The sequence below is a fragment of the Pantherophis guttatus genome, chromosome 6 (assembly GCF_059756535.1).
Source record: "Pantherophis guttatus breed Tessera chromosome 6, ASM5975653v1, whole genome shotgun sequence".
NCBI lineage: Eukaryota > Metazoa > Chordata > Lepidosauria > Squamata > Colubridae > Pantherophis > Pantherophis guttatus.
This window is the reverse complement of record NC_142068.1, coordinates 38,664,638-38,678,560: the sequence shown is the minus strand read 5'-3', so window position 1 is coordinate 38,678,560 and position 13,923 is coordinate 38,664,638. Positions and strand designations below refer to the sequence as shown.

Sequence of the window (13,923 nt, the reverse complement as noted above, 5' to 3'; positions counted from 1 at the left end):
ACTGAATCAAACTATTTGAAAACAAAGAAGAAAATGTCATATAAATGTTTGTGAGATCCGGCTATAAATGAATGTTCATAATGGATCGTTTTACAAAGTGCAGTTTCTACACACCATAACAAATAGATAAATTTTATTTATTTTTTATAGCATTTATGCCATTAAGAAACCATGTTACATTTTAGGGATGGATGATTCAGACCTTCTGAATACTATTGTACTACATGATCCCTGACTTCCTTATATCATAATTGAGACAGGACAGAGCTGTGGTTCAATTGAAGGCCTACAGTTCCCTTATTCTGGTTTGTTTTCTAGAACAGACCTTGAAGACAAGAAGAGAGGATCCTTAGGAAATAGTATTCTTGAAGCTGCCAATGTTTTCATTCAGATCAGAAAATAAAACTGTGGTAGATAATACTGGGAAATGAATCCAGTTCATTTTATTCTTCTTCTTTAGAAAAATAGAAAACTGGCTCTGGCTTCAGAGTTTATTTACAAAAAGACCTGATACACCATACAAGCAATAGATTAAAACATCCAAAAGAATCATTGTTCAGCCTTTGATGGTAATGTTTTATAAGGGTTTAAAATTCCCTTAGGATCTAACATAACCTTGAACTGCTGCATGAGAAGAATGGCCTCTTTTGGCTTACTGTAGTGGATGTAATGTTTCTTCTTGAACCCCAGGCCATGCTCTGCACTGATGCTTCCATAATATTGTGAAACCCACTCATACACATATGGCTCAATGGCATCCAGGAGAGAATGACTATATGACTCTGCGGTGACATTCAGGTGCAAGTTTCCATCTCCTGTCAAAGCAAACCAGAAATAAGAATTGACTTCAAAAGAGAAAATAGACAATATAATTATTCTCTGTCTGTGATATGCATTAGTACTGAGAATTGGTTTCAAAAGAGAAAGTAGACAATACTTTACTAATTCCTTAGCTGTGATATGCAATAGTATATTTTTTTTAATTAAAAGGCAACAATTTCCATACTCCTTTGCAGTTAACTGGAGATAGTGGAAATGGTAAGCCAATAATACATTGTAATACTTTGGTGATCTTTTCTGGAATGCTGAAATCTTGAGGGTACTAAATTGAAAAAGTCTATTCTAAACACGGGATCATACCAGTCTTCCATGGTTCATGGTGTTATTTTTGAACAAAAAAAGAACTAAAAGATATAACTATTGTTCTGTCCTCACTACATGTTAGTGGGCGTGTAACTCGACATGCAGCTAAACCCACCTATCCTCCAATAAAACAGACCATGTGCGTAGATCTAAATGCTTTATTGAAAGAAGAGGATATGGTAAAACTGGGGAAAATAGGAATACATACAATGAGAACCAAATACAGCATTGAGTTACTGCTGAACATAACAATTAATAAATACAATCTAAATCTCACTAGCGATGTTCTGTGTGTGGGATGTGGGTTTGTCCTTGCATGACCATGTGCCATAGATTAAGATGGATTCTTCTTTGTGCTTCTGCCTTCTCCAAATGCTAAAGGAAATGGAGTCTGGCTTCCCAGCATGCACTTGTTTTGAGAGTGCGGGCTAATGGGTAAAGGGATTGGGTCAGCTTCAGACAATGTAATTGGTATTTGTCTCTTCGGCTACTAGATGGGGCTAGAGAGCAACAACAGTATATAAAAATTATATGCTGGGGCATGACAACTATCATATTCTTGAAAGAGAAAAAATAGAGGGACACTAGTTTCTTGGCAGCAGAGAATAACTGTATTTTAATTTTTGTGCATAACATTGCATGTCCATATTTGTTATAAAGGCTGGCCTTCTGTCCCTTTCAAAAATGCTCCCTGTTAGCTGCTAGAACAACTTTGCCAATCTGTGCCTTCCATAAGGTTAGTTCATGGGCTTAGGAAATAATGCCCTATCCATGTTGAGTAGTCTCTTTCTGAAATTTCTTGTCCAAAGAACTTATATGATTTTAGCATTTCCAGAAAAGATCATCCAAATGTTACAATCCAGCAATGGATTATTTCATTTTGAAAACTAATTTATTCTGGGCCAACAACAATTCCTCCCCTAATATGCATGCTTACAGTAATTCTGTCAAGTCAGCTAATATTATATCCTTGCTGCAGATGCCTGAACCATGCACAAAAACACCAACTCGACTGAGACCAAAAGATAATGGCTTAACATTATCTAGCAACTGAAAGCTGAGATTTAAATCCAGAACTGAAACACAATCAGCTACTTTGCTACCATGATTCAAAATCCAAATCATTCATAATTAAGGCAGTTTTTATCAGCAAAGTGGAACTCACCTAGATGTCCATAGCCAACCACATTCTTAGCAGCTGTATCCAGTCGTACTTTCATGTCAGTCACAAGATCATAGAGTTTTTCCACAGGGAGTGAAATGTCATATTTATAAACAACTCCATCACACGTCAGAGCTTCTGTGATCCGTTCCCGTAAAGCCCATAATGCCTGTAGTTGACCAAATATATTGTTTGGAGGAAACAATACACAATATATGATTTGGAAAAATTATGGTTTTAACTGTGCTTTTATGTTGCTCTCATTTCTGATGTTGTATTATTTTTATTGGTTTGTTCCGCTGTATCTTACTTTATATATATATATTTTAAAGAAAACCAGGTTAAAAGGCCAAACAATAAGCAACTTACATTATATTCATTTAGACATGCACATTGAGGAGCAATGCTTCCATAGAAAACATCAGCACTGCAGGATTTGGGTCCAAAAGATCCCTTGTATAAATCAGGGATAGGAGGCGCATTTTGGAATTAAGAGCATCATCTGTACACTATTCCAATATGGCTGACATACCTTCTATAGAGAAAGGCAATTACTTATTCACAAAATATGGGCCATTCTATATGTAGCCAGGCCCCCAAACCCTCATTTACTAAAAGGCAATCTGATAAAAAAGCTCTCGTCTTCTTTAGACACAAAATACACTCTGCCAACTCAAGTTGTCTTTGTCTTTTTTCTAGCTCTGGGCATATTTCCAAACAAAGCATCACATTATAGACTTTCAACCACTTTTTTTAACTGTCTAACACATATACAGGAGTGACAAGGGGTTTAGAGGCATTCTTGTATAAAACATTAGACTAGAAGCAAAGATGGGACAACTTTTTAAACCTAGAAACTGCACTCTGATCTTCTGTCTTCCCTGAGGGTTTAAGGAATTAAGGTAATGATACTGAGTCTTTAAAATGCAAAACATGCAAATTTTAGACTCTCTCATTCTGAGGGGTTCTGAGGATTGTGGAAGGCTACTGGTGATCACACAAGATCCACATATTAAGTTTTGCAGCAGAGTAGTCACATTACCAGGTCCCATAAGATTTGAGCGATGGAACCCAAATGTCTATGGAGAGTCAGTCATCCAGGTCATTGTTGTCCGAAAGTGCAACTACTCTGTCTGATTGTACTGGACTGTCAGAAACATTTGGAAGTAATATTCCCTCAGATAATCTAGACAGTTCTTTGAGACTTTTACTCCAACTGAGCTACAGTGTATAGTTTGAATTTAGCATTCAGTGATCACTTATTAAAATTACATGGCCAATAGTTGCAAATTCAATTCAAGTATGTTTCAAATTTAAATCATGTTTGAATCCAAACCAAACATGTTGGTAAGAAAGAAAAAAAAAATTACCTTTATTTTTTTTCCTTCTGAGGCCAGAGTTCCATCTACCACCAAATCTGAGCCCATTACATGTTCCAGGAAATGGCTGAGTTTTTCTTCGTCATGAGTAGAATTGGAGCCTGAAGTCTCAATTAACACATAAAAAGGACTTTCTAGGTTTACAAAAAGCAGAATTAAAGAGTCATACAGTTTCAAACATATACATCAATTGAAGTTATGAGATTTTACATGTAAAAATTAAGTCAAATTTCCTAGGATTATGAAAATTGAATACTATAGAGCTGGGACACACATACACACACACATACACACAAAGTCCTGCTATAGTGATGGGATGTTCCTGGGAGGGATGAGCAAAGAATATCAGGAGTGTATGCCAATAATACAGATTCCCAGCAGGGATACCCAAAGTGTGAAAGTTATCCCAGCTGCCCAGCTAAAGTCAGAGTACAGTGAAAAATAGGACTAAAATTAAATATAAAGAAGACCAAATTAATGACAATAGATACAACAACCAGCCTTAGAATTAACAATAAGGATACTGAAATATGAATAGTTTTTGTCTTTTAGGATCAACTATCACCGTAATGGAACAAGCAGTCAAGAAATGCACCCTACACAAGCACTTGGTAGAGCAGCCATTAAGACTTTGAAAAAGGTATTTAAATACCATGATGTGGGCTAGGGAATTCTGCAAATTGAAGTCCATATATCTTAAAGTTGCCAAGATTGGGAAATACTAGTCTATACCTACAAAACTCAGAATTATGCAAGCCATGGTATTCCCAGTGACACTCTAAGGAAGCAAAGTTGGACTTTAAAAAAACAGGATAGGAAGAATATTGATGCTTTTGAACTTTGGTGTGGGTGAAGACACCTGAGAATATTGTGCATAACCTAGAAAACAAATGGATCATCAAATAAATCAACCCAAAGATCTTACTCAAGACATAAATAGCCAAGCTCAAATTATCCTACATTCAACACATTGTTTTGAGAATGGAACCTCTCTCTTCATAAAGATCATTCTCTTTATTCACTACATGTTTTGCCAAATTATCTTCTGTAATTCTATAACGTCAATGACCCTTATATTTTAGCCAAGATCATGAACAATGATTAATACAATCCTTATGGATTGAATCAGGATTTCAAGAATTTCTGGCCTCAATTAGCAGAATGAAGAAAAAAGTCCAGAACAATGGCAAATCACATTTTGAAAGCATGTGAAATAATGTATAACATCTATAGAGAGATGCTTTTAATAAATGCATTTGTCCAAAATCAAGTTTTACTTAATTGTATTCCTGGAGATTATAAACTTCCTCCTAATTCTTTTTAACTGTTCTACACTAACTTAAACTATAAATTACAGAAAATGGCAAAGAAATAGCTTTTTCCTGATACCATGATAAATTGGAGTTTTGTTAAAATCATAGGTTTAATAAAGATTTTTCTCATGCACAGATCACAATACCTACATCATCATGTCACTATGAGCAAAATATATTGAAGACCTAAATTAATTTAGGTAACAGGGAAGCAAATTAAGTACAAATGAATCTAGTACATTTAAAGCCAGTCATCAGATTATTTAAGCAAAAATGAATTTGCATACATAGAACTAATAATGGGAATCCACTTGTGGAGCAGCAGGTACCTGTTACTGGATTGGTCAGTTTCAGATGTCTCTCTACCAACTTCATGCATCCATCGTCCATGAACTCATAAGCAGACAGAATTTCTCCCAACATATCCTTGCAGGTTATGAAGGTTCTCAGGACCTGAGAGAAACTTGGGCAAGCTTTATGGTGAAAGCAAAAATCACAGAAAATAAGTAAGAAGGCACACAAACAAAATAAAAAAATGGTAGGGAAAGCACTGGAACTTTTCATATCTATTCTTTCTTTTTCTTTAAATATGTAATTGCTACCTTCATTCATTCTACCTTCACTCCATGATTAACAGAGAATGAAACTGACAAAGTCATTTCTCTAAAACTAAAAGATACCGTATTTCCCTGAAAATAAGACCGTGTCTTATATTTTTTGGAACCCCGAAATAAATGCTTGGCCTTATTTTTGGCGATGTCTTATTATTTTGGGGCACATGGAGTAAGTTGGGGCTCCTCTTGCTGTCTTATCTGATTTCCAGCTCTGTCTCCCTAACCCTAACCAGAGGAAATGGCGGGGACTGGCTGTGCATGCATTTAAATATTTTCAGGGAGAGCTTATTTTCAGGGGTGGGTGAGTATTTTAGCACATGCGCTCAAAAGCCCGATTGGGCTTATTATCAGGGGATGTCTTATTTTAGGGGAAACAGGGTAATAGAAATTGAATTGTTCTCATTTAGTATATGCACGAAAGGCAGAAATTAGTCCATTCCCCTAGCTTTCACGAATGAAGGCAAATATATGTATCCCATTATAATGTTGCTGGATCCAATCTGACTCGGTCACCAGAGGTTTTGTCTTCTGAGCGTTTGGACTTCTGCTGGAGCCCATCCTCAGGGAACACAGAGAAGTTCTCTGAAAAGGGGCTCTAGCACGAGTCTGAAAGCTCGGAAGACAAAACCTCTGGTCCCGGTGACTGACCGGGACCAGAGTTTGGGTGCCCTAGCTTTGCTTGACACTTCCCACTGTCCCCCCAGCAAATATCACCAACTGAAGGGAAAACACCCACTATCCATCTTAATATGATGAAACAGGGCTGGAGGAGAAGTTGAATTCTGACATTTGCTTTGTTTTTAGGTCCAAGTGTTTTGTAAAGGTGTTCAAAGGGATTATGACTCTTTGCTGAGATGTGTGCTATTCCAAAAAAGTACTAAAGTCATATTCAAAAGCATCCCAGACAACAGCTGTACAGGTGTGGGAAAAGACACACTATGAAACAGCAGAGCAAGATCTTCTCTCTTCCCAACATCATCATGCACTGCCCGCATCCTGCAACCTATCAGCAGCTATTCAAGCTGATTCAAGTTTTGCAAACAGGAATAGCTTGGAGATTTGGTAGGTATTGGGCCTGATTTTAAAGACCCAGAGTTACCCATTGCTCGAATCAGAAGATCCAGAAGACAGTAGCCAAGCCTCAAAGGGCACCAAAACTAATAGGACCAATAGATCCCAGGTTGAACCTATCCCTTAGAAGCCACTTGACTGCACCACCAACAGATCAGTTGGCATAATACATTATATTGTATGCATGGTAAAACCTATGTCAAAATAAGGAAGAAAATGTTACTTCAAAAGCAGTACAGCTAAGAAAACCTTAAAGCTGCCCAGATATGGTGTAGTGAAGGCAACTCATAAAGGCAGAGGGAAAAAGGGAGATAGCCAGATGTGATTTTGTTGTAGTTAGGTATGAGTGAAGAATTAGTTTGTTTCATTCTACATGAGAGCTGTGATTTGCCACTGACAACAGTTTTGAGGTGACATCTATAAATTAGACAAGATTCATGATAATTCTATTTCATATCCAGTTATGATTTCAGGATGCCCCGATTTCTCACATTTGCCTGTGGCTTCCATGCCAATAGTAAAAAGCAGTTTGCTACTGTTTCCCTGAAAATAAGACCCTATCTTATACCATATTTTTCGGAGTATAAGACACTCTGGAGTATAAGATGCACCTTAGTTTTGGGGGAGGAAAATAGGAAAAAAAATGTCTGCCTCTGCCTACTAGGTATTCATCTGGCTAGCATCCTTAGCCTGGTCAGCTTCAGCACATTAGTTCACTGGTTGTGAGCGCGTCCAGCCTGTGGCTTCCACACAGGTGCTGGTGGTGGGGCCGGCAGCATTGGCTGCGAGCTCAAGGACCTGGTGCTCACTGGTTTTGCCCACATTGATGTGGTGAGACCTGGGAGGCGCGCAAGGGGGGAAACAGGCGCTCACGCAGCTTGGTGCCCTTGGGCTGCTCGCATTCCACCACCCTCACGGGAGGGGAGGGGCTTGATGACAGTGCACCAAGGGAGCTTCTCTCTGCTGGACTCCCGGTGTGAGTGAGAAGGCTGCCCGGAGCCTCCCAGCAGGCTCTCTAAAGGGAAGGCTTGGCTGGCCTCGGAGCCGTTGTTGGGCAATGCCATTTGTACGCTATCGAAAGGTTTTGATCCTGGGATACCGCTCCGTCGGGCCAGAGATTGTCTGCTGGGTGGGTACCACGTGGCAAGAGGTGCTGGGCAGCTGCTCTCTTGCGAGTGGGGCAGGACTTTGCAGGCGAGGGGGATGGATGGATGGATGGGAGGCAGGCGAGCACAAGAACGCTGGGGAGAGATAGAACGAGAGGCAGCTCCCAATCAGCTCAGCTGATCTGCGGGTCACCATTAAGGGGCTCAGCTGCCATTAGTGCTGGCCATGCTCACCCTTTCACTAGGGCTTATTTTGGGGGGCCTTATTTTAGCGCATGTGTTCATAAATCTGATTGGGCTTATTATCAGGGGAGGTCTTATTTTCGGGGAAAATAATATGCCACAGTAGTGGCATAAATTATTTTCTCTGTTCTCATCCCTGTTTTCATTACTAACACTGGTGATCACATCAAATGGTTACAAAACCTAAATATAAGAAAGTAGCATTGATAAACTAATTGCTGCTCAGATGCATTCTTCCTGTGTAACATTTGGAAGTACATAAAATGCACTAAAAACAAGAGACAGGAATAACTCGCACCAAGGAATGCCAGATTCACAGCATTTGGTTTCCGTGGACAAAGGATGGACACAGCAGTGACCATCCCCAAAGTCCCCTCTGAGCCAATGAAAAGCTGCTTCAAGTCATAGCCAGTATTGTCTTTCCGCAGAGATGCCAAACAGTTCAGGATGGAGCCATCAGCCAGCACCTGAAAGAGGACAAACTTTGGTCCAGCATTAATGAATCTGCTTTATTTGAAATAAATCAATGCAATGTTCTTATTTTAAATTTTGTTTATGATGGTTACACAGGCTGAATTAGAGAAACAGTATTTTCTAAGTTACATTTTTGTAGAAAAAAGGAACATACGGTAGTAGTACCTTTGAAATAGAATAAAGGGAATGGTAGAGAATATTTATTTTAAACAATTAAAAAAAAAAGAAAGTGCTTTTTTGAATTTCAACTTACCACTTCCAATCCAAGAACTGTCCCTCGAAGGGACCCATACCTCAGGAGGCGCAAGCCCCCTGCATTTGTAGCTACATTTCCTCCAATATGGCAACTGCCCTTGGCTCCAAGGTCAAGAGGCATGACAAAGCCCTTTGGCTCCAAATATTGGTTGAGGTTCTCTAAAATGCAGCCCGCCTGGCAAATCAGGATTCCTGAAGCATAAGTATCAAATCACAGTAATGTCAGATATAATTCTTTCTAATGGAGCAGCTTTCTCCAAATTCAGGCATAAAACAAGCTGGTTGGATTTGTGGGATACAATTAGCAATCAAAGATCTAGCAACTGCATCTTCACGACAGGCTAAGTTCAATTAATTTTAACTTGGCCCAGTTGTTTTCACTTTAGGATGCTGCCTAACCCAGTCTCTGGTGAATTTATGGCTCAATATATTGTGGGGAAAAAAACAAGAAAAGGAATTAAATTTAAAGGTGTGGTATAAACTCAGTTGGATAACCTTGAGTAGGTTTCCAACTCTTCAACTAACCTTCCTCGCAGTAGTCAGGTGACTATTATATATGTAAGATCCTTTCTTAGACCACAGAGCACTTTGAAGTCTTCAAAGATACGGATGAGGACACAAGTATTTTAAAAAAATTATCTGGTATTTAGATCCCTCCCCCCATCCAATGTGGGGAAAAGGTGTGGAGAGGGGAGAGAATACTTTTATTAGGCTTTGTAAGTCTGGGAACCATCTTCCCTGAAAAGACAATTTTATCGAGCCACCAGACTTGCCCCCCAAGCCTTGACAAGAATTTACCAGAAATATGGTCAAAACTGATGATCTGGTTCATAAGTCCTGTAGAAAGAATGATCTCATCAAAGACAGGAACGCTGCCACCAACAAGGCCAGTATTGCCTCCCTGAGGATTCACAGCCAAGTTCTTCTCATTGCAGTACCTGAAAATGAAAACATTTTTGACTGTTCTAGAAGTTAAAAATGCTGCATCCATGACACGATTACTTTAGGTCTGTCCCCAGATCAAATCAGAGTAAACTTTCTGGCTTCTAGTCAGAAAGTCAGTATGATTCCTATACTAACACATGAGGATGGCTAGCAGTGGGAGTTCATCCAAAATTCAGGAAACAATTGTCAACATTTGCAGCTAGTCCTCACCTTACAACCATTTGTTTAGGGACCGTTCAAAGTCATAACAGCACTGAAAAAAGTAATTTACCATCAGTTCTTGTACTTACAACCATCAAGGCATCCCCATGGTCATGTCATCAAAATTCAGGCGTTTGCCAACCAGCATGTATTTACAATGGTTGCAATGTCCTTGGATCATGTGATTGCTATTTGGGATCTTCCCTGCCAGTTTTTGAGAAGCAAGATTAATGGAGGAAGCCAGATTTGCTTAATAACCATGTGATTCAGTTAACAACTAGTGATTCACTTAACAATTATATCAAAAAGGTTGTAAAATCAAGTGTGACTTACTTAACAACCACCGTGCTTACTAACATAAATTCTGGCCCTAATTGTATGGTATATTGAGGACTACCTGTAATGTCAGCATTCAGTACACATTTGTACTAATGACTGTCAGCATTTGGTACCTATTTAGTTGATACTGCTTCTTCAAATGGTTATATGCTTACATACATGGATGTATAAATATGTCCTAGGAGAAGCTGTATCTGTTTCCTAGGAAAATTGACATGCAGAACTCCTTTGACTATAGCTGCTTCTATACACTATAGATGTATAGATGCTTTCTGAATGAAGGTTGATTATACCACTTCCAGTCAAAAGATACCAGCTATTCCATCATTTTTCCACTTTTGGTGGCAAGGCTACAGTAATAAGAAAAAGATAGAAGTGTTGGGAAAATTTGGAAAGATTATAGTCAACAGTATTTAAATCTTCTATAAAAATCATTTGTCTGTGGGAGGGGATTAAACAAATGCATGCTGAGTCTGGAAGTAACCTAGGGTAGAAAAATCCATCTATCTGGAAGCACAATTTTGACAGCATTTTTAAAAATCTGTTTTAAGGTTAATGTCTTCTTAAAAGCACAAGGCTGATATGGAGTATATTCTGATGATTTTTTAGTGTTGTCTCAGTTTCTCTTTTTAGACAAAGATTGAGTCAACTGAAAAGTATAGAGAATCGTTCTGTGTTCCCTGCATAAAAATTACTTGTTCATCAATTAAGAGACTATGAGAAGATCCAGGAGATAAAAACTACTGTAATGTTTTATTCTCTCTGTGTAGTAATTATAAGGTTTCTTCTATCCTCTTAAACATCAACTCATTTATCATACAAAATCATGAGGAAGTGGGGGAGGAGAGAGAGAGAGGAAGAGAGGTGGGGGAAGAGACAGAGATGGAAAGAAGATTCTTCTTCAAAAACTACAATCCTAACTCCTGAACTATTCAGTCTTCAGAAATGTAACAGGACGTGGCCCGTTTTGCTTCACTCTATATTCTGTTCTTCACATGTCTATGGACAATACAGAAGGCACGTTCTTCTGAATAACAAAATTTCTAACACTGTGCACTATGTTCAAAGAAACATGTTTACTTGAGAATCTGAGATACTTCCATTGTTGTCCGTGGCTTTAGCAGTACTGTACTGCAGCCTGCAATGGAAATAAGATGAGAGAATTCTATTACAAGCATGACTGAAGTCCAATTACCCAACCCTTCATGCACAGGAGTTAGATGGGGAAGGAAATTAACCCACCCCACCCTCCTGTTTTCCCATCACTTATTTCTTAGCTGCAAAAAGCAACAATCCAGAATAAAGATAGCTATACAATGCAATTTAGTTGGTATTACACTATGGATTCTCCTATGCAGTACAATTCCATCCCCCCTACAATGCCAAATTTATCCTTAAATAAATAAATAAATAAACACCTGTCCTGGGCTGTTTGCAGAACTGCTTTATCAGGATGGCAACTATAACAATGTTCAGTTGTAATAAAACATTAAAATGATTTACCTCTCACAGACTTTAGCCAGTCCACATTGAAAGGTTTGAGTTCCTCTGCATCAGTAATGACTCTCCCAGGCAAAAGGTGCTCAAAGAAAGTTAAATCAGAATCAGAAATGCGAGCAAAGGGCAGCCTCTCTACCCTATACCGTTCACATGTGAGCATTACTTCCTGGAGATGAAGCTGGCTGGTGTGCAGATTTCTCTTAGCTATGTTGCTGATGTTCCACTGGAGAGAAGGTAAGAACAGAAGTGCCTCCAATGGTTCTGTGGCTTTCTTCTCGATTCTGGATAGAGTGGCAGTCCTATTCCATATGCTCCTAGTTTTTCTCTGGCATCTGGTAACCAACCTGGGTACAGTCCCAATGTATTGAAATAGACAAGGCCAGACAAGGCTGGAAATAGCCATAATCAACCTGAAACACAAAAATAACCGGATGGAATCCCTCTTTCCAAAAAGCTCCCATTACATTTTTCCCTTTTTAAAAAATGAAGGCCATTTAAAATGTTTATAAAGTCATAGTCATGGATAGGATCACATGATACAACAAGTTGCTAAGCTACTCTGGGGGGAGGTTAGGGACTAAAAATCCATCACAACGGACTTCACACTCCTGTTTATTTCTACAGTGCTATGTAGAAGAAAATGCATTTTCAATAAAGTATACTTGCATTAACTCTGCAAGCTGTGAATAATTGCTTGTGCTCCCATACATCAATGGTCCTCATCCAAAATAGTTCGGTATTTGAAATGAATTTTTTACTATACAAGAAATAAATATGAAAACTTGATTTATAAAGCATGCACAAAGTGCATAATATCCCCAGAAATAGGCAAGGAAGCTGGGCTTTTTAGGTGCAAACCATAGAAGAGACTAAATCAGATAAGCCTTCTAAATCTCACTTTGCCTATCTTCAAATTATTTCATCACTTTATTTAACACCGTAGTTAAATGAATACCCGTTCAGCAGTGTTTCCCAATCTTGACAATTTCCAAATATAATATATTAATTTCAGGTGCTTTAGAGTTCTCCACTTGGCAGGTCATTGTGGCTGAGAATTCTGCTAGCTGAAGTCCAGCAAACGAACTTTGACATTTGGCTTGAACCTTTTTTTCCCCCTCTTCCTACTAATTGGAAAATATCAAAAATTGCACGCTATTTTGTGACCTCGAACTGGCTTGCAGTCGGCTATGATTGCTAGGACTTAAATAGGAAAGGGAACAAAACGAGGAGGACAAGGCAGAGCTCGATGCTTGTTTTTTTCGAGCTACTGGGAAAATTCCACCAGGCGTTTAGGGCGGGAGGAGCACGGGAATCGCAGGACCTGGAGGAGAATTCTGATCGACGGTAGCAGAGCGGTAGGGAAGGGAAAGGAAGGGAAGTTTCTTCTGTGCACCTCGCAAGCAGCAGTCATTTCCCTACTCACTTTTGCACCAGACCAGGGCCGACTTTTCCCCCTCGGGCAGATCTAGGCGGTGCCTTGTTCGCTCCGCCCCAGCTTTGCGGGTAAAGAAGCGACGCGCCACGTGGGCTCGCTTAAAGTTGGTCGCCTAAGCTTGGTTGAATCGATCTGGTACGGATGTTGGTGGCGTTCCTGCTTCCCGACTTTTCCCTCGCAGCGCCGCATCTTTACTTTTAATGTGCAACCATCCACTCCGCCCATTCAGAACAGACGCTTCTCAATCTATCCGCTCATAGCCTAACGCCCCCCCCCACCCCCTCGGGCTGTCGAAGAGGCAATAGAGATACGTCTCAAAAGTTTAACGAATGTATTAAAGATTTTTTAAATTTGGGGAGTGCGAGTTACCATGGCAATGTTAATATTCTGGTTAACGCTCCGATTAAAATAGCTGGTGCTTCGGGAGAGTCTGAAAGTGAAACTATATCTTGCCCCACCCACTCGGCTTTTTGGCCACAATAGAAAGGCGTGGCGGGGGGAGATAGAAATGTGTTCAATTTCCCACCCACCCAGACTTTAAAATGTAACTGAAAAGTCAGTAGATAAACATCAGTTCTCATTCTCAATTCAGCGTCAGGAACCTTGAGGAGCGGTTAAGGCATTGGCTAAGCGTGCTGGCATGGGGCATTCTGGGAGTTAAAGTCTACACATCTTAAAAAGTTGCTGAGGTTGAGAGACACTGGGTTAAGGTGTCAAGATTCAGAACTCAAACTGCAATCACC

The 13,923-nt window shown here is 39.4% G+C and overlaps 1 protein-coding gene across 1 annotated transcript; it reads right to left on the bottom strand.

The window, feature by feature from the left end:
- Window positions 1-116: 116 nt before the first annotated feature.
- On the bottom strand, window positions 117-13,317 carry D2HGDH (D-2-hydroxyglutarate dehydrogenase). Its single transcript, XM_034439550.3, has 10 exons — window positions 13,169-13,317; window positions 11,749-12,155; window positions 11,326-11,383; window positions 9,559-9,698; window positions 8,759-8,952; window positions 8,330-8,498; window positions 5,327-5,470; window positions 3,676-3,818; window positions 2,309-2,474; window positions 117-815 (listed from the first exon to the last, which is right to left on the bottom strand). The coding sequence occupies exons 2-10, from the start codon at window positions 12,146-12,148 to the stop codon at window positions 550-552; spliced, it is 1,680 nt and encodes a 559-aa protein (XP_034295441.2). The 5' UTR covers window positions 12,149-12,155; window positions 13,169-13,317; the 3' UTR covers window positions 117-549.
- Window positions 13,318-13,923: the final 606 nt, after the last annotated feature.

What these genes read in the sequence shown, in the direction of transcription:
- D2HGDH (XM_034439550.3), bottom strand. Translation starts at nt 12,148, where the DNA reads ATGGCTATTTCCAGCCTTGTCTGGCCTTGTCTATTTCAATACATTGGG. An exon ending in ACTGACCAATCCAGTAACAG is followed by an intron (nt 3,819 to 5,326) that starts GTACCTGCTGCT and finishes TTGTAAACCTAG; the next exon opens with AAAGTCCTTTTTATGTGTTA. An exon ending in GGTTGGCTATGGACATCTAG is followed by an intron (nt 816 to 2,308) that starts GTGAGTTCCACT and finishes TTGCTTTGACAG; the next exon opens with GAGATGGAAACTTGCACCTG.